Source organism: Astyanax mexicanus, chromosome 15, assembly GCF_023375975.1.
Source record: "Astyanax mexicanus isolate ESR-SI-001 chromosome 15, AstMex3_surface, whole genome shotgun sequence".
In the NCBI taxonomy this organism is placed as follows: domain Eukaryota; kingdom Metazoa; phylum Chordata; class Actinopteri; order Characiformes; family Acestrorhamphidae; genus Astyanax; species Astyanax mexicanus.
In genome coordinates, this window is record NC_064422.1 from 18,812,507 (window position 1) to 18,837,500 (window position 24,994).

At 41.4% G+C, this 24,994-nt stretch overlaps 1 protein-coding gene and 1 non-coding gene across 3 annotated transcripts in view; one reads left to right on the forward strand and one right to left on the reverse strand.

The window, feature by feature from the left end:
* drosha (drosha ribonuclease III) overlaps window positions 1–24,994 on the forward strand; it is a 220,371-nt gene that overhangs the window by 154,013 nt on the left and 41,364 nt on the right. For both annotated transcript variants that reach the window (XM_022666045.2, XM_022666046.2), the window contains exons 25-28: window positions 1,162–1,267; window positions 8,686–8,827; window positions 11,709–11,791; window positions 21,849–21,952. In XM_022666045.2, the coding sequence (XP_022521766.2) occupies window positions 1,162–1,267; window positions 8,686–8,827; window positions 11,709–11,791; window positions 21,849–21,952 (435 nt within the window). The remainder of the gene's footprint in view (window positions 1–1,161; window positions 1,268–8,685; window positions 8,828–11,708; window positions 11,792–21,848; window positions 21,953–24,994) is intronic.
* trnar-ccg (transfer RNA arginine (anticodon CCG)) lies at window positions 20,592–20,684 on the reverse strand. Its single transcript is given in 2 exon segments — window positions 20,592–20,637; window positions 20,647–20,684. It is a non-coding gene; the product is annotated as a tRNA-Arg (tRNA).

Genomic DNA, 24,994 nt, shown 5'->3' on the forward strand with positions numbered 1-24,994 from the left:
TACTAGTAAATTTTGAAGTTGTGTCAAACGAATGGTGGCCATGCAGCAAGACAATGACCCGACTTTAAACCAGTAGAAAAGTTGTAGCAAGTGCTGAAGCAGCATCTTCTCTGATCAATTCTGATATAGATTTCTGATCTAAAATTTCTATATCAGAAATTCGAGAGTTCAAAAGCTTTCAAGCACCACTGTGTAAACACACACACACACACACACACACACACACACACTCGTATACACACAGACACACACCTTCTTGGCAGAGTGCCAGCTTACATCTCCAACTCTAATCTATAATTCTGTTTAATTAAAGAGCCTTGATGTTCTCTGCTAGCCCCGCACCTACATACGTGTGTGTGTGTGTCCTCACAGTTCCTCTCTCTTTCCCGGTGCAGTTTCATGCTGTCTGTCTGTCTCTCTGTCTGTGTTTCTTTGTCTGTGTGCTCTCATATCTGTATTCTAAAGCAGAACTGTAGCTTCTGTGCTCTGATTAACGCTGCCGTTCAGTAATATGATGGTAATTTTGATTCAGATTAAATGTATACAATATTGTTTTGCTTTATTTAAGGTTTTGCTGTTTTCACAGGTTTTAAAACAGGTGCAATAGGTGTCTGGGTTCTAGAAATAACAATTATTTCCTGAATGATGCTCTAGTGTTCTAGTTTAGTTTCTACATTAAAGATTAATATACCATTACTAAAATACATCAGAACAGTTGCATATATACTTTGAATTATGTAGTGTAGGGCAGTGTAGTGTTTGGCTATTTTTCAGCACCCCCAGGAACTCCTTCCTTCAAGACGCTGAGAAAACTATTCCAGGTGACTCTCCCTCCTGAAGACACTGAGATTAAAATCTCACCAAGAGTGTGCAGATCTGTCCTCAAAGATAAATGTGCTACTGAGAAGAATCTAAAGTATAAAACATTCTGGTTTGTTTAACACTTTTGGTTGTCCTGTATAGCTGTAATGTAGTCTTCTATTAAATGAAATTTACAATGTAAATAAAATAAAAAAAAGAAAGAAAACACACTGAGAGAGAAGAGGTGTGTCCAAAAGTTTGACTGGTACTGCATGTAAAAGTGGTTTAAAAAGTAAAAAAAAAATGTTATAACCTAAAAAAAAAAAGCTTTAATAACATGGTTGTCTGGTCTTTCTCTAGGGGACATAACCAGCGGATGGAGTTTCTGGGGGATTCTATCATGCAGCTGGTGGCCACTGAGTACCTGTTCATTCACTTTCCTGACCACCATGAAGGACATCTGACGGTAAGTGTGTGTCTGTGTGTGTGTGTGTGTGTGTGTGTGTGTGTGTGTGTGTGCATGCTTCACTTTCAATTCAAGTCAAGAGGCTTTTGTCATTTTATCTGAGTAGAAGTACATTTCTCAAGTATGTTTCTCAAGAACCAACACAGTTCAACATAGAACAACATTACAATATAGACAACAAAGTGCAAACGTGCAACAAACTGTGCACTATGGAACTATAACACTATAATAAACACAGCAGACATGAGGGGGTTCAGCTCTCTTGGTGTGTTGAGGAGTCTGTTTGCCTGAGGGATGAAGCTGTTACAGAATCTGGTAGAGGAGGCTTAGATGCTCCAGTATCTTCTGGCAGACAGCATCAGTGAGAAGTGTCTGTGTGGGGGATGGGTGAGGTCATCTACAACATACAGTTCTCTGGAATAGGGAATTTTACAGACTATAAAGTGCACCGGATTATAAGGCGCACTATCAATAAACGTCTTCATACATAAGGTGCACCAGATTATAAGGCTCATTTTAAGCAACAATAGTAAGGAACAAGGGGATTGCACAGTAATCTACCCAGATTTCTCTGCTGAAAACTGTTTATTTGGGTGAGTAAAGCACTTCCGTTTATTTGCAGTAAGCATAGATTTCCAATACCTCTGAACAGCTGAAATTCTACAGTGAAGGAAATAATTATTTCCTATTATACAGCATAATGTGTTAGCAATGGTTTTCTTGGTGACTGTGGCCTCAGCTGCCTTGAGATCATTAACAAGTTCCCCTCATGTAGTTTTAGGCTGATCACGGGGTAATATATTTTGCATGGATCCTTAGATCGATGTCAATTGACAGTCATTTTGTATTTGTTCCGTTTTCTTACTATTGGACCAACAGTTGTCTTTTTCTTGCTCAGTGTCTTATTTATGGTTTTGTAGCTCATTCAGCCGTGTGCAGGTCTATGATCTTGTCCCTGACATTCTTAGAAAGCTCTTTGGTCTTGCCCATGTTGTGGAGTTTAGAGTCTGACTGATTAATTGAGTCTGTGGACATAAATCTTTTATACAGGTGACAGTTTAAGACAGCTTTCTTTAATGCAGATGACGAGTTAATTAGACCAGTCTGACTAGTCTGTAGGAGCCAGAACTTTTAATGGTTGGTGGGGGAATCAAATACTTTTTTCTCTCTGCAAAATGCAAATAAATGTATATAATTTATACAGTGAGCTTTTCTGGATTTTATTTTTCATATTCTGTTTTTCACCATTAAAATGAACCTACCCATTAAATTATAGTCTGTTCATGTCTTTGTCAGTGGGCAGACTCACAAATTCAGCAAGGGATCGAATAATTATTTCCTTCACTGTATGTCCTGAGATTGAGAATGGTGGGCTTTTCAAGAGCAGATAGATCATCAGACGCATGAATAGTAAGCCAAATTCATCTTCCACCCCCCACCTCCCTCTGTTCTTTCATCTCTCCATCGTTCCCCGTGGAAGCATTTGTTCATTCTTTACTTCGAGGTTTCCCCTCATCTCTTTTCCTCTTTTTTTCTTTCTATTACGGAAGAGCGTGTTCTGCCGGAAAGGGAACACAAGACATCAAGCAGCTTTTGTGAAGAACTTAATCTTTGATAACGAGCTTTTTACCGCTTCCGCTGGGGTTTGGGGTTTAGGGTTTGTTCACTCAAAGGATTTAATATGTTTTTTGGCTTAAAAAAAACATTAAAAGACATGAGCCCAAGGTCACTAACTAGTTATGTAAGCTTATGTATGCATGCATGCCCAAATCATCACATGATCTCATCACGTTAGATTATTTGCAATACACTCAGCAAACATTGTTTTGAGAAAAGGAGCAACAGTCTCAGTTTTTCCAAAAGTTCTTTTCATAAGATCTCACCACATGATCAAAAAAGAAGAATCATTGCTTTGTTGATTGTATTGCATCTTGCAATTCCTGCAGGTCAAGATCAGGATCACCATAATGTAATTAGTGCTGTAGGATTAATTGTTAAGTCCAATGCATCCTTTATTTTGATAGAGCTGCAATAATGCCTTAAATAACAGCAAACTACTAATTGCATTACCTGTGTGCAGCAACAGAGGAAGCTCTTAACACTGCAGGCACTGCATGTGATCACATGACATAATGAGGCTGCAGGTAGAGCGAGGTAGAGTTCCACAGTGAACACACACACCTAACTACTTCTTAGCAAGAGATAAATGAGTGCCACCAAGCAAAGTGCCTTCAATATTTTAGATCTTAAAACTCTTGTGAGACTGGATTTGCTTTATCTAATGGTGCATCATCATGCTGGAAGTAGCCTCAGTAAAAATTGAGGTTTATCAGACCAGGCTGCGTTTCTCCATTCTTCAGCTGTTCAGTGTTGGGTATCCTGTGTTCACTGCAGCCTCAGCTTTCTGTTCTTGGCTAAAATAAGTTGAACCTGACATGCTCCTCCTCCTCCGGGGTGGTGTTCATTCTGTAGTGCATTTTTTTTCTCTCTACAATCATACAGAGTTGATTTCTGAGCTACTGTAACCTCATCTACAAGACTTTTCTGTTCATTGAACTACCACAAGTAACGGCAAATAACGCCAAGTACCACAAATAACGCCAACTACCACACATAACGCCAACTACCACACATTACGCCAACTACCACACATTACGCCAACTACCACACGTAATGCCAAGTACCACACACAACGCCAACTACCACACACTACGCCAACTACCACACATAACGCCAACTACCACACATTACCATAACGCCAACTACCACACACAACGCCAACTACCACACATTACGCCAACTACCACACATTACGCCAACTACCACACGTAATGCCAAGTACCACACACAACGCCAACTACCACACACTACGCCAACTACCACACGTAATGCCAACTACCACACATTACGCCAACTACCACACGTAATGCCAAGTACCACACACAACGCCAACTACCACACACAACGCCAACTACCACACACAACGCCAACTACCACACATTACGCCAACTACCACACGTTACGCCAACTACCACACGTAATGCCAAGTACCACACACAACGCCAACTACCACACACTACGCCAACTACCACACATAACGCCAACTACCACACATTACGCCAACTACCACACGTAATGCCAAGTACCACACACAACGCCAACTACCACACACAACGCCAACTACCACACATTACGCCAACTACCACACATTACGCCAACTACCACACATTACGCCAACTACCACACATTACGCCAACTACCACACGTAATGCCAAGTACCACACGTAATGCCAAGTACCACACACAACGCCAACTACCACACACAACGCCAACTACCACACATTACGCCAACTACCACACATTACGCCAACTACCACACATTACGCCAACTACCACACGTAATGCCAAGTACCACACACAACGCCAACTACCACACACTACGCCAACTACCACACGTAATGCCAACTACCACACGTTATGCCAACTACCACACGTAATGCCAAGTACCACACGTAATGCCAACTACCACACACAACGCCAACTACCACACACAACGCCAACTACCACACATTACGCCAACTACCACACATTACGCCAACTACCACACATTACGCCAACTACCACACATTACGCCAACTACCACACGTAATGCCAAGTACCACACACAACGCCAACTACCACACATTACGCCAACTACCACACGTAATGCCAACTACCACACGTTATGCCAACTACCACACGTAATGCCAAGTACCACACGTAATGCCAACTACCACACACAACGCCAACTACCACACACAACGCCAACTACCACACATTACGCCAACTACCACACATTACGCCAACTACCACACGTAATGCCAACTACCACACGTAATGCCAAGTACCACACATTACGTCAACTACCACACATTACGTCAACTACCACACATTACGCCAAGTACCACACATTACGCCAACTACCACACATAACGCCAACTACCTCACATTACGCCAACTACCACACGTAATGCCAAGTACCACACATTACGGCAACTACCGCACATAACACCAACTACCACACATGACACCAACTACCACACATGACGCCAACTACCACACGACGCCAACTACCGCACATGACGCCAACTACCGCACATGACGCCAACTACCGCACATGACGCCAACTACCGCACATGACGCCAACTACCGCACATAACGCCAACTACCGCACATAACGCCAACTGCCGCACATTACGCCAGCTGCCGCACATTACGCCAGCTGCCGCACATTACGCCAGCTGCCGCACATTACGCCAGCTGCCGCACATAACGCCAACTACCGCACATTACGCCAAATACCGCACATTACGGCAACTACCACACATAACGCTGACTACCGCACACAGTGCCAACCACTGCACAACTATCACAAGTAACACCGACTGCCACACACAATGCCAACTATCACACATAAAGCTAACTACCACATAAATACCAAATGTAACACCAACTACCACACACAATGCCAACTACCACACACAATGCCAACTACCACATGTAACACCAATTACCACATGTAATGCCAACTACCACACACAATGCCAACTACCATCCAACTCACACTCAATTCCCACACAACTAACACATGCAATTTTAACTACCACACGCAATTTTAACTACCACACGCAATTTCAACTATGGTTGCGTGAGGAGTAGGAGTGGGTCAGTGTAAAAGTGACTCCAGATAGAGTAGGAACTCCTCCTGCTCTCTTACTGTATCTTAAACAGTCGGTTTGTCGGAGTGTTTTATTCATGGTGTTTTCTCCTCATGTCCACATGGAATGGCGTTCAGTGTCGCTTTAGAGTTCCTCCTGCTCCTGCACTCTGGCAGTGCACCCGGCGGTCCCGGCTAAGAGAGGCTAAGAGCGAGTCGTTTGCGGCTGGATTTATATTCCGGCGGACGGCCGGCTCGTCGCGTGATGGAGGAGAAGTGACATCAGACGTATAAAAGCCAACATCAGCCCACGGGGAAATCAGAGCTGCAGCAGCAGAGTGCCGCGGTATACGGAGCGCTTATTCAACAAGTGCGCGGTTTCAGCGATGCTGCTGTTAACATCCTTCTGCGGCTCCACCGGCCCGCAGCGAAATAATCACAAATACATTTTCATTTGTGGGAATCCAATATTTAGTAGAGTAGTGTAGCAGAGAGGATGCTAAAACATTTACCGTGGCCTCTTTCAGCCCTGCAATCTCCAAAGTCCATTTTCTGAGTTGAGACTTTTCAGCTTTTTTTTATGTTTTAGGACGTTTGTTTACGTGTGTGTGTGTGTGTGTGTTGGGAATGGAACGGAGTGAGTATGTTAGTGCAGGCATGCAGACGCAGAATATTCCAGCTGCTGTTACACACTAAAAAGACTGTAGGAGTGGAAAGATTGCTAAAAAAAAAAAAAAACTCCAGTTAAATCAGTGTTTCAGCTTGGAGTGCTTTTGGAACGAGACACTGTATAGAGCAGCCAATCAGAACAAAACTCACCTAGATAATAATCTGTCTTAAATTATATACAGTCCTAATTTTTACCTTTATTTGGTAAGTCTTGACTCATGCACGCTGTATGTTTGATAGAGCTAATACATACAACATATGTCAAGTTTATAAGAATTATAAAATAATATAATCAAGTGAAAACGAATATTTTTTTATTCAATATTCTCCTATTAACAAATTAGATGAGAATGTGTGTTTGTTCCTAAAAGAGTTATTTTTCAACTTATATTAAATTAAATTCACTACAAGGACAAGATATTTTATGTTCAAATGGTTCCCAATTTTGCTCAGCCAGTTACAATGTGTTAAAGTCAGTAGATACAGAGAGGCAGGTGTGTGTGTGTGTGTGTGTGTGTGTGTTTAGCAGTTCAGAGGTGAGTATTATCAGCCTGTAGCCTGCTTTTAACCCCGGCTAGCATTAGCATTAGCAGCTAACCACATTAAGCGCTAGCTCTTTCACTGTTCAGAGGTGAGTATATCGGACTCAGTATGCGTGTTTACTGTGTTAAAACAAGAGAGAGACAAACCGCTAGCTAATATCACCCTGGCTCACCAGAACACTCAAGGTTTGTCAGTGTAGAGCTGTCAGGTAGCTTTAGTGGAAATCTGGAAATTTAAGCTTTGTGTAAATAAATGGAAGTGCTTTACTCGCCCAAATAAACAGTTTTCAGGAGAATTTTTATTTTTATTTATTTATTTATTTATTTATTATATAAACATTTGTGTTTACTTAGCTTAGCTTTAGCTGAATTAGAAGGAAAACATGGCGACACCCCTGTTCCTTACTAGTGTCGCATAATGTGCCTTATAATCCAGTGCCTTATAGTGTAAAAAAATTGGTAGTCAGATTTAGTCTTCATGCATAGAATATGCTAAAATTAATGCATTTGATGCTGCTCTCTACTACTGTTACACTAATGCACAGTGCACTTTATGACAATGTTCTTGCACTCTCTGTCTACAAACCCATAGCAAACTTTACAGCTTTATTAAACCACCTATTAATTTCAACCTTTTTATGTCCATTGCTCTTCATCTTGAGTTATTACTTTTAATTAACTATCTAGTTTAATATCATCTATGGTCTTTAAATCATAGTTTTTCTCTGTTACATGTTTCACTAACTTGTGTCGTGTCAGTGGAGTGGAGACTAGCGAAGTAAGAATTTCATTGTACAGTGTATTGGTAACAGTCTGTTTTTCTGTGCAAATGTCAATAAACTCTTCAATCTTAAATCATTCAGCTCCTAATACACTTTCACAGCTTCTCATTTTCCTCCTCATACTTTTAAACCTGGAAAACTTTTTATTCACAAAGAAATCCAGAACTAAGTAACTGTTTCTGATAATCAGCACATTCTGACTGCTGACCGCTGCACTAGTGCTGATTTGTGCTGGTCTGATGTGAGATGTTCCATTTTACAGTGCTGGCGAGAGAAGCCGGAGTTCAGAGGAGTTTAATGCTTCTCATTTTTTACTATTTATTTTTTTATTATTTATATTTTTGTGTTTTAGAGATAAACGCAGAAAAATTATATATGTAGAGTTTTCTCTCTTGCTAGTTTAAAGTGAAGTATAATATTTGTCTTGTAGACATTGTGACCATATTTCACATTAATTTATTTTACATTTCCCCATTTTTATTTTGGTATTAATAAAACTTGGAATTTTGAAAGATTCCATGTACAGATAAAATGCCAAAACAGAGGATTTTTCTTTATTTCCTATACTGTATATTGCTATAAGTTATTATAACTTGCTGCTATTCATTATACGCCAGCTTGGCTATATAAAAGGCATGTGCAATTCTAAACATCAAAAAAGTAGTTTAAAAAAGTATAATAAACTGTTCAGTTAGCTGAAGTGCGTCTGAATGTGTGTGTGTTGCACAGCTGCTGCGCAGCTCCCTGGTGAACAACAGGACGCAGGCCAAAGTAGCAGAAGAGCTGGGCATGCAGGAGTTCGCCATCACCAACGACAAAACCAAGCGTCCTGCAGCTCTACGCACCAAAACCCTGGCTGATTTACTGGAGTGTAAGTGTGTGTTTTTTTTATTATTATTATTATTATTATTATTATTATTATTATTATTATTATTATTATTATTATTATAACAGTAAATCTGTTATTGCAGTTACAGGTGGGCAATATGATAGTGCTTTTTTTATCATATTATAATAAATGTTCTTACTGTGTCGATAAAGTTACTGCTTGGTAACACATTTCAGTAAATAAAGCGCTTCCTGCCTGCCACTTGCCGCCAGATCGTGCTACACTGAGAAACCCTGAGTGCTCCGGTAAGCTTTGGTGATATTAGCTAGCAGTTCGTCCCACATAGCTTGTTTAACACGATAAACATGCAAACTACAGGCTGATAATACTCACCCCTGAGAGGCGAAAGAGCTAACGCGGTTAGCAGGTAATGTCAATACTGCACCAGCAGTGCTAGCTGTGGTTAGCAGCATAAAATTCCGATTTTATGACCGGTAAAATTCAGTATAATACTACAGATTAACTACTTTTTTTTCTGAATCCGTTTCTCTGATTTTGCTATTTATAGATATATGTTTGATTAAAATGAACATTGTTGTTTTATTCTATACTACAGACAACATTTCCACCAAATGCTTACACACTGCTTTTGCATAACTTTACGCCACTCCTGGTTGAAAAATTCAAGCAGTTCAGTTTGGTTTGATGGCTTGTGATCATCCATCTTCCTCTTGATTATATTCCAGAGGTTTTCAATTTGGTAAAATCAAAGAAACTCATCATGTTCTCCTTAAGTGGTCTCTATTTTTTTTTTTCCTGAGCTGTATATGACGATGCCGTGACAATGCAGAATGATATATTGTGCAGCCTCAATACAGATTGTGTATAATGAACATTTCTTGAAGTATAATGATATGAGGTGATATGAGTAGTCTTGGTGAAAGGCCAGAAACGAAGAAATGAAATAGAGTCAACAGAGTGTGTGTGTGTGTGTGTGTGTTAGGGAGAGGGAGGGCAATATGTGTCCAACAGAAAGACTGTGATGCCCTGGAGCTACAGCTCTGTGAGAAATGACATCACTCCCACTCGACCTGAATATTTCAACACGCCTTTAAAAAGAAAAAAAGATCAAAAATAAAAGATGGCTGACATATGGACACGACAAGAACGATAAATGTGTTTAGGCTCCTTTGAGGAGACCCGTGCTCAGAGAAAAAGAGAGAAAGAGACAAGAGCTATTCTCCAGGGTACATACACACACACACAAACACTAACACACACTAACACACTCGCACATGCAGATTTAAAGTGTTCTCCTTAGGAAGAGTCACAAAGACTGTAACCTTAACAGAACAACATTAAACATATTATTAAAATGATATGATATTAATATAACAAAAAAATAGCAGCAGATTATTTTATAATCTGTAATTCCTAGTGATGGAGGGTGACGGATGGAGTTTATAAATCATGTAGTTGAGTTGGAATAGAAATACCTGAGATAATATGTTAATCCAGTATCCATAGGTAATCCAGATTTCTTCCTTCTAGAACTTCACTTGAGTAACAGTACAACAGTCTCTTCAAATGTCTCGTAATGTTTAATCAGCTCATTTTAGGTAAAAAAAAAAAAAAAGACTTGAGTGTCACTTTTTCTACACAAATCTGCTGATAGAATGTCATTAATTATTTGTACGCTGATGTCTTTTAAAATTATCATAAACATACAACACTGAAGATAAGCTGTTTTCAATAGTTAGAAGCAAGTTACTATAAATAACTTTTTGTTAACAAGCAAAGTTTCAGTTCTATACAGACCAGGCAACGTGTGGAAACCTATGACCAAATCTCAGCGTGTTGCCTCCGTGCATGTCCGGGATTCCGCATCGCTGTGGGTCAGCAGACTTGTGGCTCAGTGGACCACGTGATTAACGCAACACAGAGCAACGTGTTAGTCATGCGTGTGACTGTGTACACAGTGGCTCACTTAGCCAGAATCATCAAACATTTATTTTGGTTACCTGTGCGTAAGTCTCACATTTGCAGAGACTGTAAAAAAAAGATGGACGCCGTGTCGCCGTTCCCATTCATTCAATGAAAATGAAGCCAAAATCTTCCACCATGTTGGCGATCCTGATACCCGAGTCTGCGCAGTAGAGACCAGAGGAGGGAGAAAGACTGTGGAGAGACAGCCTACTCATTTGAATAACCCCGCCCCTGAGGGCTGCCTCGAGGTCACAGGCTGCAGAGCGGAGCGGAGCTGACAGTCTGTTATTGGTCCCGTCCATAACCAGCCCTTTTACAATAACCACACCTTTTTTGAATAGAGCTGAATAACGTTTTTAAAAAGAAGTTCTGTGGGGATATAAAAATTGAACAATATAAGCAGAGGTTACACAAGCTGCTGCATATAAATAAAGGAGGTAGAATTACAGTATATTAGGAAAAAAATGTGATTGAAAGTTGTCTGTTTTGCCATTGAAACCTATGGGGATTGAAACCTATGGGGATGTTTCCCCACAAACATGGGGAAAAAATAGGCTTATTTTGTATATTAATCACCGGTTTATATGAATTTATATAGTGGAGTACAAAGTATATAAATGTACTCAAAATGGAGCACTTCAGTAAAGGCGCATGAAAAAAATGCTTATGTACAGAAATGAATGACATTTATGCTGTTACTGTCCAGCGCTGGTAATCATGCACTGCTATACTGCACCTATATAGTGAAAATAATTTAAAAGTGTAAAGTATGGGTTTGTGATATATGACCGGGTATATATATATATATATATATATATATATATATATATATATATATATATATATATATATATATATATATATATAGCTGTGTCTGGCTGAGATCAGCTATGTGTAATTTCACCTCTTTTTCTGTCTCTTTTTTTTTTCCTCACAGCTTTCATCGCAGCTCTTTATATAGACAAAGACCTTGAGTACGTCCACACCTTCATGAACGTCTGCTTCTTCCCGAGGCTAAAGGTATGTTCATTCTTCACCTCCAGAACCTTTGTGTGTTCTGTTCTCATTTCCAAAAACGTTATTGGAAAATGGGAAATGGTTCATTTCTCATTCTGGGCTCTGTAAAAAAAAAAAAAAAAGAAAACAAGAAATAGCTTTGTTTTACATTTTTTAAACTGATCATAATTTCAACAGAAATAGAATAATGGGGCTAATATTTTATTTCACTTCAACTAGAAATAAACCAGAATATCACCATTTAATGACAGAGAAACATGCTATAGTGTTTATAGAAGCAACAGAAGAATTTTAGAGTAAACAAGTCAGACAGTGGTTTTGAGATGATTAACAAATATTTTAGGTGATTATTTAAAAACTGGACTATAACCTGTCTAAACCTGTATCAGTGATTCCCAGTCGTGATAAAAAAAGATGTGAGTATCATCTCACAAAATATGTGATTTGCAAATTTTGTAAATCCTGCAAACCAATTGGATCATATTTGCAAGTTGTAAAGTTGTACAGGATTACAGCAACTCTGTGTGAAGCTCAGTGGTCACAGGAACCAGAAGTTCCTTGTTCAACCTCTAGATGGAGCTAAGGAGCTGGCGCAGAGCTGCAGACACCCATTAACAAAAAGGTTTTTTTTTTTTTTTAACTGCTCACTGTGTGTGCAGGTTAGGTCTGGCTAGGTTCGGCTCAGCTCCATCAGTCTTAAACTCATACATTTGTAGAATGTGTAAGTCTAGAACATCTACTTTTAACACAACTAACTGGCTACCCCTCTCTGGAGTGCTTTATCTCATACTGTGAGCAGATATTGAGCGCTGCAACTGTTAGGAGTTCCTATAGAGACGGAAAGATATGTCGGTATCATCTTACAAAGTGTGTGATTAGCAAATGTAGTGTCAAAGTCAAAGTGTCAAAGTGGTTTTTATTGTCATTTCAACTATATACAGAGTACACAGTGAAACGAAACAACGTTCCTCCAGGGACCATGGTGCACATAAACACAGTGTATACAGAACAATAGTGCAACAGTACAAAAGTGCAGACAGACAAAACACAATACAGACAAAGAATAATAAATAACAAGACAGTGTGCAAATTATGCAGTGTGCAAAAAAGACCAGTGAGGTAGTAATTACCTCTATTACACAGTGTGCAATAGTCCAGTGAGGTAGTAATTACCTCGATTACACAGTGTGCAATAGAGTCCAGTGAGGTAGTAGGGTTTTTAGTGCTTTCCATTTTCTGGGGTAAGTGGGGTAAGAGTGTGTGTGCATGTACAGAAAAACCATCAGTTCAGTCTCTGCAGTTGAGGAGTCTGATGGCTTGGGGGTAGAAGCTGTTGCAGAATCTGGTCGTGCTGGACCGGATGCTGCGGTACCTTCTTCCCGAAGGCAGGAGGGAGAACAGTTCGTGTGAGGGATGGGTGGGGTCATTCACAATGCTGGTTGCTTTGCGGATGCTGCGGGTGGTGTAGATGTCCGTGATGGAGGGGAGAGAGACGCCAATGATCCTCTCAGCTGTCCTCACAATACGCTGGAGGGTCTTGCGGTCAGAGACGGTGCAGGTCCCAAACCAGGCAGTGATGCAGCTGCTCAGGATGCTCTCAATGGTCCCGCTATAGAAGAGTGTGAGGATGGGTGGAGGGAGACGGGCCTTTCTCAGCTTCCGGAGGAAGTAGAGACGCTGCTGGGCTTTCTTGGCTGTAGAGCTGGTGTTCAGGGTCCAGGTGAGGTTATCTGCTAAGTGGACACCAAGGAACTTGGTGCTCTTAACAATCTCCACAGAGGACCCGTCGATGTTGAGTGGAGAGTGGGTGTGTTGTGCTCTCCTGAAGTCAACAACCATTTCCTTTGTCTTGTCCACATTCAGGTGAAGGTTGTTGACTGTACACCAGTCTGTCAGCCGCTGCACCTCCTCTCTGTATGCTGATTCGTCGCCTTTGGTGATGAGACCCAGCACGGTTGTATCATCGGCGAACTTGATAAAGCTGTTAGAACTGTGTTTTGCAGCACAGTCATGAGTCAGCAGGGTGAACAGCAGAGGACTCAGGACACTGCCCTGGGGGGCCCCAGTGTTCAGTGTGATGGTGCTGGAGGTGCTGCCCCCGAACCGGACTGACTGGGGTCTCCCTGTCAGAAAGTCCAGGATCCAGTTGCAGAGGGGGGTGTTGAGGCCGAGCGAGCTTAGCTTCCTGATGAGGTTCTGTGGGATGATGGTGTTGAATGCTGAACTGAAGTCTATAAACAGCATTCTGACGTAAGTGTCCTTCTTCTCCAGGTGGGTGAGGGAGAGATGAAGGGTGGTGGTGATGGCATCATCCGTGGAGCGATTGGGACGATATGCAAACTGCAGGGGGTGCAGTGAAGAGGGCAGTCGTGTCTTGATGTTCCTCATGACTAGCCTCTCGAAGCACTTCATGATGATGGGTGTAAGTGCAACGGGACGGTAGTCATTGAGGCAGGACACTGTGGACTTCTTCGGCACGGGAACGATGGTGGTGGACTTGAGGCACGTTGGGACAGTGGCGCTGCACAGGGAGATGTTGAAGATGTCCGTGAGAACATTTGTCAGCTGGTCTGCGCACTCCCTGAGCACTCTGCCGGGGATGTTGTCTGGTCCTGCAGCTTTTCGTGGGTTGACTCTGCGCAGAGTGTTCCTCACATCCACTGCAGTCAGGCACAACACCTGCTCGTCCGGCTTGGGCATGGTCTTTCTCGCCATCGTGTTGTTTTGTGCCTCAAACCGTGCATAAAAGTTGTTCAGGGCATCAGGGAGGGAGGCATCACGTTCACAGGGCGGTGGCATTGTCCTGTAGTTGGTGATTGCCTGGATGCCTTGCCACATACGCTGCGCGTCACCCGTGTCCTTGAAGTGGCTGTGGATTCTCTGGGCGTGTGCGCGCTTTGCCTCTCTGATGGCTCTTGACAGGTCGGCTCTCGCTTTCCTCAGGGCCACCTTGTCACCCACTCTGAAGGCGGAGTCGCGGGTCCTCAGCAGCGCACGTACCTCAGCAGTCATCCAAGGCTTCTGGTTTGGGCGTGTAGTGATGGTCTTGGAGACATTGACATCATCAATACACTTGCTGATGTAGCCAGTGAATGATGCTGCATACTCCTCCAAATCAACAGAATCGCCTTCAGTAGCAGCCTCCCCAAACTTGTCCCATGCAGTGCAGTCAAAACAGTCCTGAAGGGCAGAGATGGAGCCTGCCGGCCAGGTTTTCACCTGCTTCTGAACTGGTCTGGAGCGTCTGATGAGTGGTGTGTATGTTGGAGTCAGCCAAACACACATGTGGTCCGAGAAAGCGAGGTGGGGGCGTGGCTCCGCCCGGTACGCGCTGGGGATGTTTGTGTAAACAAGATCCAGCGCGCTCGCTCCTCTCGTTGCAAAGTCCACATGTTGATGGAATTTAGGGAGCACTGACTTGAGATTTGCGTGGTTGAAATCTCCGGCGATAATAAACAGTCCGTCTGGGTGTTTGTTCTGCAGATCGCTGATAGACGGATAGAGTTCACACAGAGCCTCTTTAGCATTAGCACCAATGCTAGCGCTGGGTGGGATGTAGACAGCAGCTATTAGCACGGCGGAGAACTCCCGTACTAAATAAAAAGGTCTGCACTTGACTATCAGGAACTCCACCAGCGGAGAGCAGTGTTTGGCGACAGTCACAGCGTTGTTACACCATTCCGTGTTGATGTAAACACACACGCCTCCACCGCGGGTCTTCCCAGATAGAGCCGCGCTCCTATCCGCTCTGAACGCGGTTAGCCCGGCTAGCTGAATGGCGCTGTCCGGAACGTTGTCGTTCAGCCACGATTCCACAAAAACCAAAGCACAGCAGTCTCTGAACTCACGCTGGGTTGTTCGCTGGAGTCCTAATCCTGTAAACCGATTAGATCACCTTTGTGAGTTTTACATCATTACAGCAGATTACAGCAGCTCTGTGTGAAGCTCATTAAACAAGACATCTTGGTCTCAGGAAGCCGCAGTTCCTTGTTTAACCTCTAGATGGAACTAAGGAAACGGCACACTGCTGCAGACACCCGTTAACAACCAGTGTTTTTCTCCTCACTGTGTGTGCAGGTTAAGCTTGGCTGTAGAATGTGTAAGTCTAGTCCATCTAGTGGAGGGAAAAGAACATAGACTTTAAACACAGCTAACTGGATAGCCTTTTCCACAACATTTTTTTAGTGCAGCAAATTACAGAAGAACTGCTTGACTACACAATACCAAGATCCCAAACCTTGAAGAGCAGCATCAACATCCCCCTGTAATGGATTACAGTCCACTATGGGAATACATTCCTCATGTTATTTCATTCTTTTCGCAGATGAAGAAAGTCTATACACATCAAACATACATACAAATATGCAAAATGTAAAACAGCCTTCCCTTTTACTTCTTCCCAGGGCTGAAGGTACAGTATGTTCATTCTTCAGGCCCAGAATACATTTGGGTATTCCTTTTGGTGTTCCATTTTTTTTTTAAAAACATTATTGAAAAATGAGAAATGGATCAATTTCTCTTCACAGGGTCTGTTGTCAGTGGAAAGGAAAAAAAAAAAAAAGAAGAAATGGCTTTGTTTTACATTTTTGCCAACTGATCATAACATCAAATACCAAACAGAAATGGAATAATGGGGATCATATTTAATATCACTTCAGACAGAAATAAACCCATATATACTGCTGCTTGTGGATGCACATGGCAACAGCAGTACCAATAAATGACAGTAAAGCATGCTATACTGTATACAGTAGCAGAAAAGTATTTGGAACAGTATCCTATACATATTTCTCTGATTTAGCCACTTAGATAATATTTAGGTGTTTAATAGGGTTAAAGTAGCTCTGTGTGCAGCTCATTGTTAGGGCAAAGTCTCAATGGAACTAAGAATCTGGCATGTGTGTGCAGACACTCATGAACAGCTAGTTTTTTTTTTTTAATTCTTACTGTGTGCACGCTAGACTAAGGTAATCTCACTCTTAGACTCATATTTGTAGAATGTGTAAGTCTAGCACATCTAAACGTAGTGGAGGAAACTGACTAACTGGATACCCCTTTAAAGAGTGCATCTTCCATGTCATACAGTGAGTAGAGTAACATGGTAACATGAGGTAACCGCATGGCCTCCATCCACATGGTCGGGCACGTGCTTGTAAATACATGTGTCGAAAGCTGTGCACCTCAGACCACCTAATTTCCAGTTACAGCTGAATTCAAGCTGTTAATCACAGAAAAACGCTCTTATTTACCTTTTAAAAAGCCATTTAAACGCCTGATTAAGTGCCAATTACTGTTGTTTTACTGTTTTCGTCGGGTTTTGGGGGCTCGGCGCTTGACTGACCTCTCTTGATCGGTCCGGATGCGAGATGCGAGGCGCACAGGTGGGGGCGGGGCTGTTGATGTCATGGGCCCTGCATTGTTTAATATCTTGATATACAGGGGTTGGACAATGAAACTAAAACATCAGATTTTGGACCACAATAATTTATTGTCCCGACAGAGAGTTCTGGTTGAAACAGGAGAGTTGAGGTTCACATTAAATTCTGCCGTAAAATTGGACAGCTGTGGTTTTATGTTTTTTGGATTCAATCCGGGTTAGCACCTGAACATCTCTTTTAGACAGCTTCCTCTTACAGCGTCCACAGTTAATCCTGTTGGATGTGGTTGGTCCTTCTTGGTGTTATGCTGACATTACCCTGGATACCGTGGCTCTTGATACATCACAAACACTGGCTGTCTTGGTCACAGATGCACCAAGACGTGCACCAACAATTTGTCCTCTTTTGAACTCTAGTATGTCACTCATAATGTTGTGGGCATTGCAGTATTTTGAGCAAACCTGTGCTCTTACCCTGCTAATTGAACCTTCACACTTTGCTCTTACTGGTGCAATAATGTGCAATTAATGATGATTGGCCACCAGGCTGCTCCAATTTAGCCATGAAACCTCCCACACTAAAATGACAGGTGTTTCAGTTTCATTGTCCAACCCCTGTATATCGTCAGAAAAAAAAGTTTTGTGTTTTATGTCTGTAATAAAGCCTGTATTCTTTGCTTCAGTTACTATTATGTGTGCGTAAATGTACAGCCTTTGAGAAACGTTACATGTTTAAGTTAGGATCAATGTGTGAAGCTGTAAAACAGCTTTCTTTTTTTTAAACCTATTTCTTGTTTTCTCCAGTGACAGAAAAAAGATAACCGAACCAACACTGAGAAATGGCTCAATTCCCTGATTAACAATATACTTTTAAAATGAAAATCAAATGACCAAAGATAAACAGACCAGACCTTCCTCCTCTCGATCACAGGATATTGATTTAACGCAAGTGGCTAATAGCCGATGCTGCTTTCTTTAACAGGCTCTTAGCCGATGCTTCACGCTGGTATGAAGTGGAGTGTGCTTGAAAGGGAGCGTCAATATGCAGGCGCTGGTTTTAGCATTGTTAATTGAAGAAACCTTGCTTGTGTTTGGCGGCGCTGTGTGTAAAAGAGCTGTTTGGAGGATTATTTATTCTCCTGGCAATCAATCAAGGACACGCTAGCTGGCTTCAGCAGCAGGCCCGTGCTATCTCCGACTAAAGAAGCGAGTGATTTCTTTCGAGTTCTTCTTTCCTGCTTAAGTGGCACTCGCTCAGCCTCATTATATTTCTCTGTAAGTCTTTCGGTCCTGTGGTGGGAAACCCGGCGCCCGTCAGAAAGCTCAGAAACTTCTTTTAACGAACGGCGCTAGCGACTAGCAAGCCGTCACTGAAGTTAGCGTGGCGTTTTGAAAGGATGACAGTTGGAGAGGGGTTTCTTTTCTTTCTCCTTTTAGTGTGGCCTGGATTTACATTTGTTCTCACTCGCTGCTCACTCTCCCCTTCACACACACACACACACATCCCCACACACACACACACTCGCTCTGTCTTCCTATCCTCCATGCTAATTGCTAGTGAGGCTAGCGTCTCTGGAGGGAAGGAGCGAAGCGAGGGACAGCGCCGTGGCCCCAATTTCCATTTGGGGGAAAAAGGTCCAGAGACACCGCATGTCCACTGCTTTCACATAAAAAAGGGAGATTTTTATAGTCTCTCTTCCTTCTTTTTTTCTCCAGCTCCTCTGGGTTTGTTTGGGCGGAGTGTTTAAAAAAAAATAAAGAAAGAAAGAAAAGAAAGAAGAAAAAAAACGTCTCCTTCCTTCTCCATTCTCAAACAATGGGGACACGCTTGGGGTTGGGAAAAGGAGGGAAAAAATAGAAAAAAAAGGAAAAACAAAGAGGCGACTCTTAACAGCAGCTGCCATGTGGAGGATGAAGTCGTAAATTACCAGGGATAAGGAGTCAGAGTTTGTGTTTGGAGTGAGAAACGAAACAGCTGAAGGAGGAGAGAGAAAGAGGTGGAGATGGTGTAACCTCAAGAAAGACTGTTCACTGTAGATCAGATGGGAACGGAAACACTGGAGGAAATGCAAATGAAGAAGAATAGAGGATCGCAGGTCTTGGAGATACAGATTCAAGGCAGCTCCGGTCTGAATTTGAACCAGAATGGTGTAAAATAGTGTTTATAGTGTGAAGTAGAGCACAAAAACAGAGCAGAAAGTAATGCTAGTCAATGGGATGTATTGTGGGAATTGTAGGCAGACACAAACATTTATTACATCGAATTAGTTTTAAATAATAGATCTTTTTCACATTTGCTGTGTTTTAATAGGGCACTCACCAGTTTTTAGCACAGCTAACATGTGAACAGGCTAAAGCTTAGTTCGTATTAGGAATACAGTAGGGCTGGGCGATATATCAAGATTTAAGGTTTTTGTTTTGTTTTGTTTTATTATTTTGCCTTCCAGTTAGCTCCAACAGTTTCTTCTCTTCTTCCAGTTTGTCTTTGCATAACTTTGCATACCTTCCCCTTACCGATACATACCTGATTGATCTTTTCATCTCTAGAATATGACATCTCATGACTCTACCTCATGAAGACACAGAAAATACCAAGAGTGTGCAAATAATATATATATATATATATATATATATATATATATATATATATATATATATATATATATATATATATTCTGGTTTGACACTGTCAACAACTATCAGCAAGTAATCCAGCTTGGAAAAAAACACCGTTAACATTGCTGCTAAGCTACTCCAAACTTTCAGATGGTGGTTATTAGTATTTATTCCAGCTTGCTACAGCTACAGCACTGCCAATGCCAGCTGCTGTGTTTGTGTGTGTGTATGTTTTAGCATTGTGGCTTTAACCTGACTAAGCCTGGTTGTTATCCTTGGAGCTAACTCACTAATGTAGGCTTCTTAATACAGGTTTTGTTTAACCCACAGACATATGACATGACATGACATGACATGAGTCATGTCATACCAAACGGCAAGAGCAACAAGACTTCTTTTAGTTCTGTTAGTCCACTAATGCTTAGTAACGTAATTTTCACACTATATGGCGCATTTAAAATCCTTTAATTTTCCCCAAAATTATCAGTGCACCTTATGTATGAATTTTGCCAGTCAGGTTGTAAGGAGCAGTAAATCCACTCCACCGAAGTGCAGCGTTATACAGGAGTTTTTAGTAAAGTTTCTCCAGCACAGAGGCTGAAGCAGTATTAGCATTAGCCGCTAACCACAGCGCTAGTGCTTTCGTCATTCAGTGGTGAGTATATCGGGCTGTAGCCTGATCGTTTAACATATTATAGCAACTAATGCTGCTGCAAACCAGACTAAAATGAATTAAAATTTCTCATATAGAGTTAATTTGCTTCTCAAACTAAGAACATTCTGTTTTGTTGGAAAAAAAATCTAAAGGTTTGTCAGAAGTGGGATTTGAACCCACGCCTCCATTTGGAGACTAGAAAAGTCTTTATCGGAGTCTGGCACCTTAGACCGCTCGGCCGTTCTGACATTGATTGATTCATTAAGAACGAATTGAAGTTTTTCACGTGGAGGTGTTCATTTGCTTTTTAAGCTAAGAATATTCTAAAAAAAATCAAACGTGTTGGAAGTGGATTTAGAATCTAAGCTTACTGTAAATGAAAGGAAGGGCTTTACTCGTTTTCAGGAGAGCAATCTGTGTAGATTAACATCCAGTGCTTGTTTGATTTTAAAATAAATTGTTTTTTTAAGAATTAAAGTTTTGTTTAATTATGCGCCCCCCAGCAGCCAGACCAGCTGAATTAGAAGGGAAACATGTCGACACCCTTGTTCCTTACTAATGCCACTTAAAATGCATCTTAAAATCCACTGCGCCTTATAGCCCATATTATGAAATATAGTCATACTGTGTTTTTTTTTTCTTCTTCTTCTTCTTTACTGTGTGTATCATACACTACAAATCTCATATCATTGCAATTCTAGTTCTAATCCTTCACATGCTGGAATACCAGAGGTAGTCCACTCAGAGTGCAGCACTGTAACGTACTGTAGATGTGAGGTGGTCGGTCGTGAGGCGAGTGCACTAAAGGACAGAAACCCCGAGAAGCTGAAGACGCTGATGAAGATGAAACCAAGACATTCCAAGACATTGAGAGATTAAAGAGTTTTTTTTTTTTGGGAGGGAGGTTCCCTTGGGTCTTGATGGGGTTGCGTGTGTGTTAAGGGGAAAGCAGGGATGCCGCTGCCGTGGATACACTCCTCCTGTTTGAGAAAACAAATTGGAACAGACAGTTCTATGTTCAAAGTCTCCATTTTGCTCCTTGGGCCGAGTGCATTTGTGTTAATGGAAGAGCTTTTAGAAGAAGTGTCCTCAGAGAGAGAGAGAGAGAGGGAGAGAGAGAGAAAGAGAGAGAGAGAGAGAGAGAGAGAGAGAGATGGAGTGTGTGTATCAGTTCTGCACACCTGGGAGACTTATTTTTGGCCCCAATCTCCGCTTTTGTCTTAAGTAGCCTGTGATTTGTTCCAAGTACTGAAAGAGTGTGTGTGTGTGAGTGAGTGCTATAAAGTGTCAGTAGTAAGTAGGGTGCAGGACAAAGCAGATTTCATTGGATAACATGAGTAAGATCATGTAATGCTTTTTAAACTGAGGATTAATCGTTTTTGTGTGTGTGTTTGTGTGGTTTTGTGTTGCAGGAGTTTATTTTGAACCAGGACTGGAATGATCCCAAGTCTCAGCTCCAGCAGTGCTGCCTCACACTGAGGACCGAGGGCAAAGAGCCAGACATCCCCCTATACAAGTATACACACACACTTCTCTCTCTTCCCCCTTTATCCCTTTATACCCTCACACACTTCCCCTTCCTCCACCCCTCCACTCCTCTGTATAAGTACTATACATGCAGACTCATCGTCTTTCTGGGAAATGGGCTGTTCTGAATGATGTCAGTGCCGTTCATTTGAATTGGGCAGATTTGATGCGTTTTTATTTTCGGCACTCAAACTGGGTGGGTGGGTAGGTGGGACACTTGGGTATTGGGGATTTTGCTGCCAGCAGAGAATTCAGACTTCTGTTCTCCACCAATCACAGCACAGCAGCGGGTTACTGTAGGGTTTGGGTGCCGTACACTGTGAGATTTTAGAAAATATAATATTATTCTCCCTAAATGAAAGCATCTCAAAAAAAAAAAAAAAAAAAAATAGAACATCATTGAAAAAATACTTTATTTCAGTAATTCATTTCAAAATGTGAAACTTATTTTATTATTGATAATTATGGCTTACAGCCAATAAAACCCCAAAAATAAGTGTCTCAGAAAATTAGAATATTATATAAGACCAATTGGTACTTTTGGCAGTGTGGGCAGTGTGCCAAGTCCTGCTGGAAAATGAAATCCACACCTCCATAAAAGTTAAAAAGTCAGCAGAGGGAAGCATGAAGTGCTGTAAGATTTGCCAGAAAAACACAGCACTGACTTTGGACTTGATAAAACACAGTGGGTCAACACCAGCAGATGACATGTCTCTCCAAACCATCACTGATTGTGGAAACTTCACACTAGACATGCAAACACATCGCTTTTGATTGGCTAACAGGCACTGCAAGGCAGTGAGATGGACAACAGTTAGAAAAATACGTTTTAAAATAGACATTTTTACAGTAAGAACAGTCTTTGCACTCTCATATGTTACTTTACAACATGTGTAATGCCCTGCTAAGTGCAGTTCAGCCACTGACCTAGTCTTAGAGTCTCTGTCAAATGCAAAATCCACCGGAGATCCTATGTAAACCTAGTTACTTACACACAGAGGTGGGAAGTCCAGGTCCAGAAAGGACAGAGCTGCCCAGGCAGTTGGAACAAAATCCAAATGGGATGGATTTTTACTTTTAACTAGTGTAAACAGAACTGTTCTAAGCACACACCTACACACCTATCTTAATTGTGCTTCACCAGTGGTGTTTCATAGACAGATTCTAACCATTTGTTCCTTAGCTCTGAATTACTAGGCAAAGCATATAACCCTAAGGTGTTATTTGCACAGAGTTATGCACAAGTTAATCTATTTTTTGTCTTTTTTTTTTTTTTTTGCTTCAAGGATTTTGAGATTTTGGCAGATTTTGTTTTTGTTTAAAATTAATATATATATTTCTCAGTTGTTTTTATATTGTTGTTATACAGAGCACACAGTCTCTGCTCCAGCTTCTGCACTGCTACAGGTGTGTTCTCTGTGTGATAGTTTAATCATCGTTTGTCTTCCACTGGTTCTTCTTTTCTTTTCTTTTTTTCTTTTTTCTAAAGAGTAAGCCAGTGAGAGGGTGTGATTGACTGTGAGAGTGAGGGAATGAGTGAGCGAGACAGTGAAGGAATGAGGGACGGATGAAGGGCCAGAGGATTGAGGAAATTAAGGAGTTATCGAGCGAAGGAAGCGTTGGAGAGATGAGGTGAATGAAGAGTCAGGGAATGAGTGCACAAGAGGGTAAGAAAATAAAGAACAGAGGGAATGAGGCAGGGATGGATTGTGGGAATGGAGGGAACACAGGTGTTGAAGAATGAGTAAGTAAAGGATTGGAGGGGGTGAGAAAAAATAAATAAAGATGAAGGAAGAAGTCATTGTGACTTTAATTGGTATGAAAATGCTCGATTAATAAACCGTGAATGTTTGCTCATTGTTTTTGTTGGTGAAAGAAATGCAAACAAAAAGGCAAACGAATGAATAATCTCAACTGCGCGTCTCCTTTTTATCACCCTGCCGCTTAGACTTAGCAACACTCTCTCTCGCACACACTCAAACACAGAGAAATATGACTCTGGATACACCCAGAATATATTAATTGCAGGCTTTGTTGACACTGTTAACAATTACCAGTGAATAATCCAGCTCAGAAAAACGGTTAGTTAGCAATCCCTCTAAACTTGCAGATGCTGGCTGTTAGTATTCCAGCATAACCATTCCAACATCCAGCACTGTCAAGGCCAGCCTCTGTCTCTTGTTAGCATTGTGGCTTCATCCTAGGATTGAAGAAATAAAGGAATTATCAAGTGAAGGGAGTGTCGGAGAGATGAGGTGTATGAAGAGTCATGAAATGAGGGGACAAGAAGTGAAAAAAATGAAGAACTGAAGGAATGAGGCAGGGATGGGTGGTGGGAATGGAGGAACAAAAGTCTAAAAGGAAGAAATAAAGAGGTAAAGGAGTGAAAGAATATGAAGATGAAGGAAGAAGTCATTGACTTTCATTGGTATGAAAATGCATGATTATTAAACAGTGGATGTTTGCTTATTGCTTTTATTGGAAAAAAGGCGAAGGAATGAATAATCTCAACTCCTTTTCACCTCGTTGCCACCCACAAGCAGAGAAAAATGATTCTGCACTGCAAGAAACTAAATCTGATCAAGTGAAATATCTTATTTTAAGGCAATAAATATATATTTTTATCTCTGATTAGAATGTTCATGTTATTTAGCATCATAAGTGTTTTTTAGAAATAATGATTTTAACCAGTGGTACTTAAAATTGTCACCGATTACCACATCACGTGAGCGCAAGTACATTTTCGAGGAGGTGCGCGTTAAACTACGGCATAGGGTAGGTGCTGACTCTTAGGCTACTTCATAAGTTTGACGCAGAAGTAAAAATTGGCCTTTAGACTCAGGGTTGACACTGTCAAAAATTACCAGGGAGTAATCCAGCTTGGAAAAACGGTTAGTTAGCGTCCCAGCTAAACCCCTCTAAATTTACAGATGCTGTTAGCATTCCTGCTTCAACCATTCCAACTTCCCACACTGCAGAGACCAGTTTCTGTTTCTAGTTAGCATCATTGCAGCTTTATCCCAGGATTGAG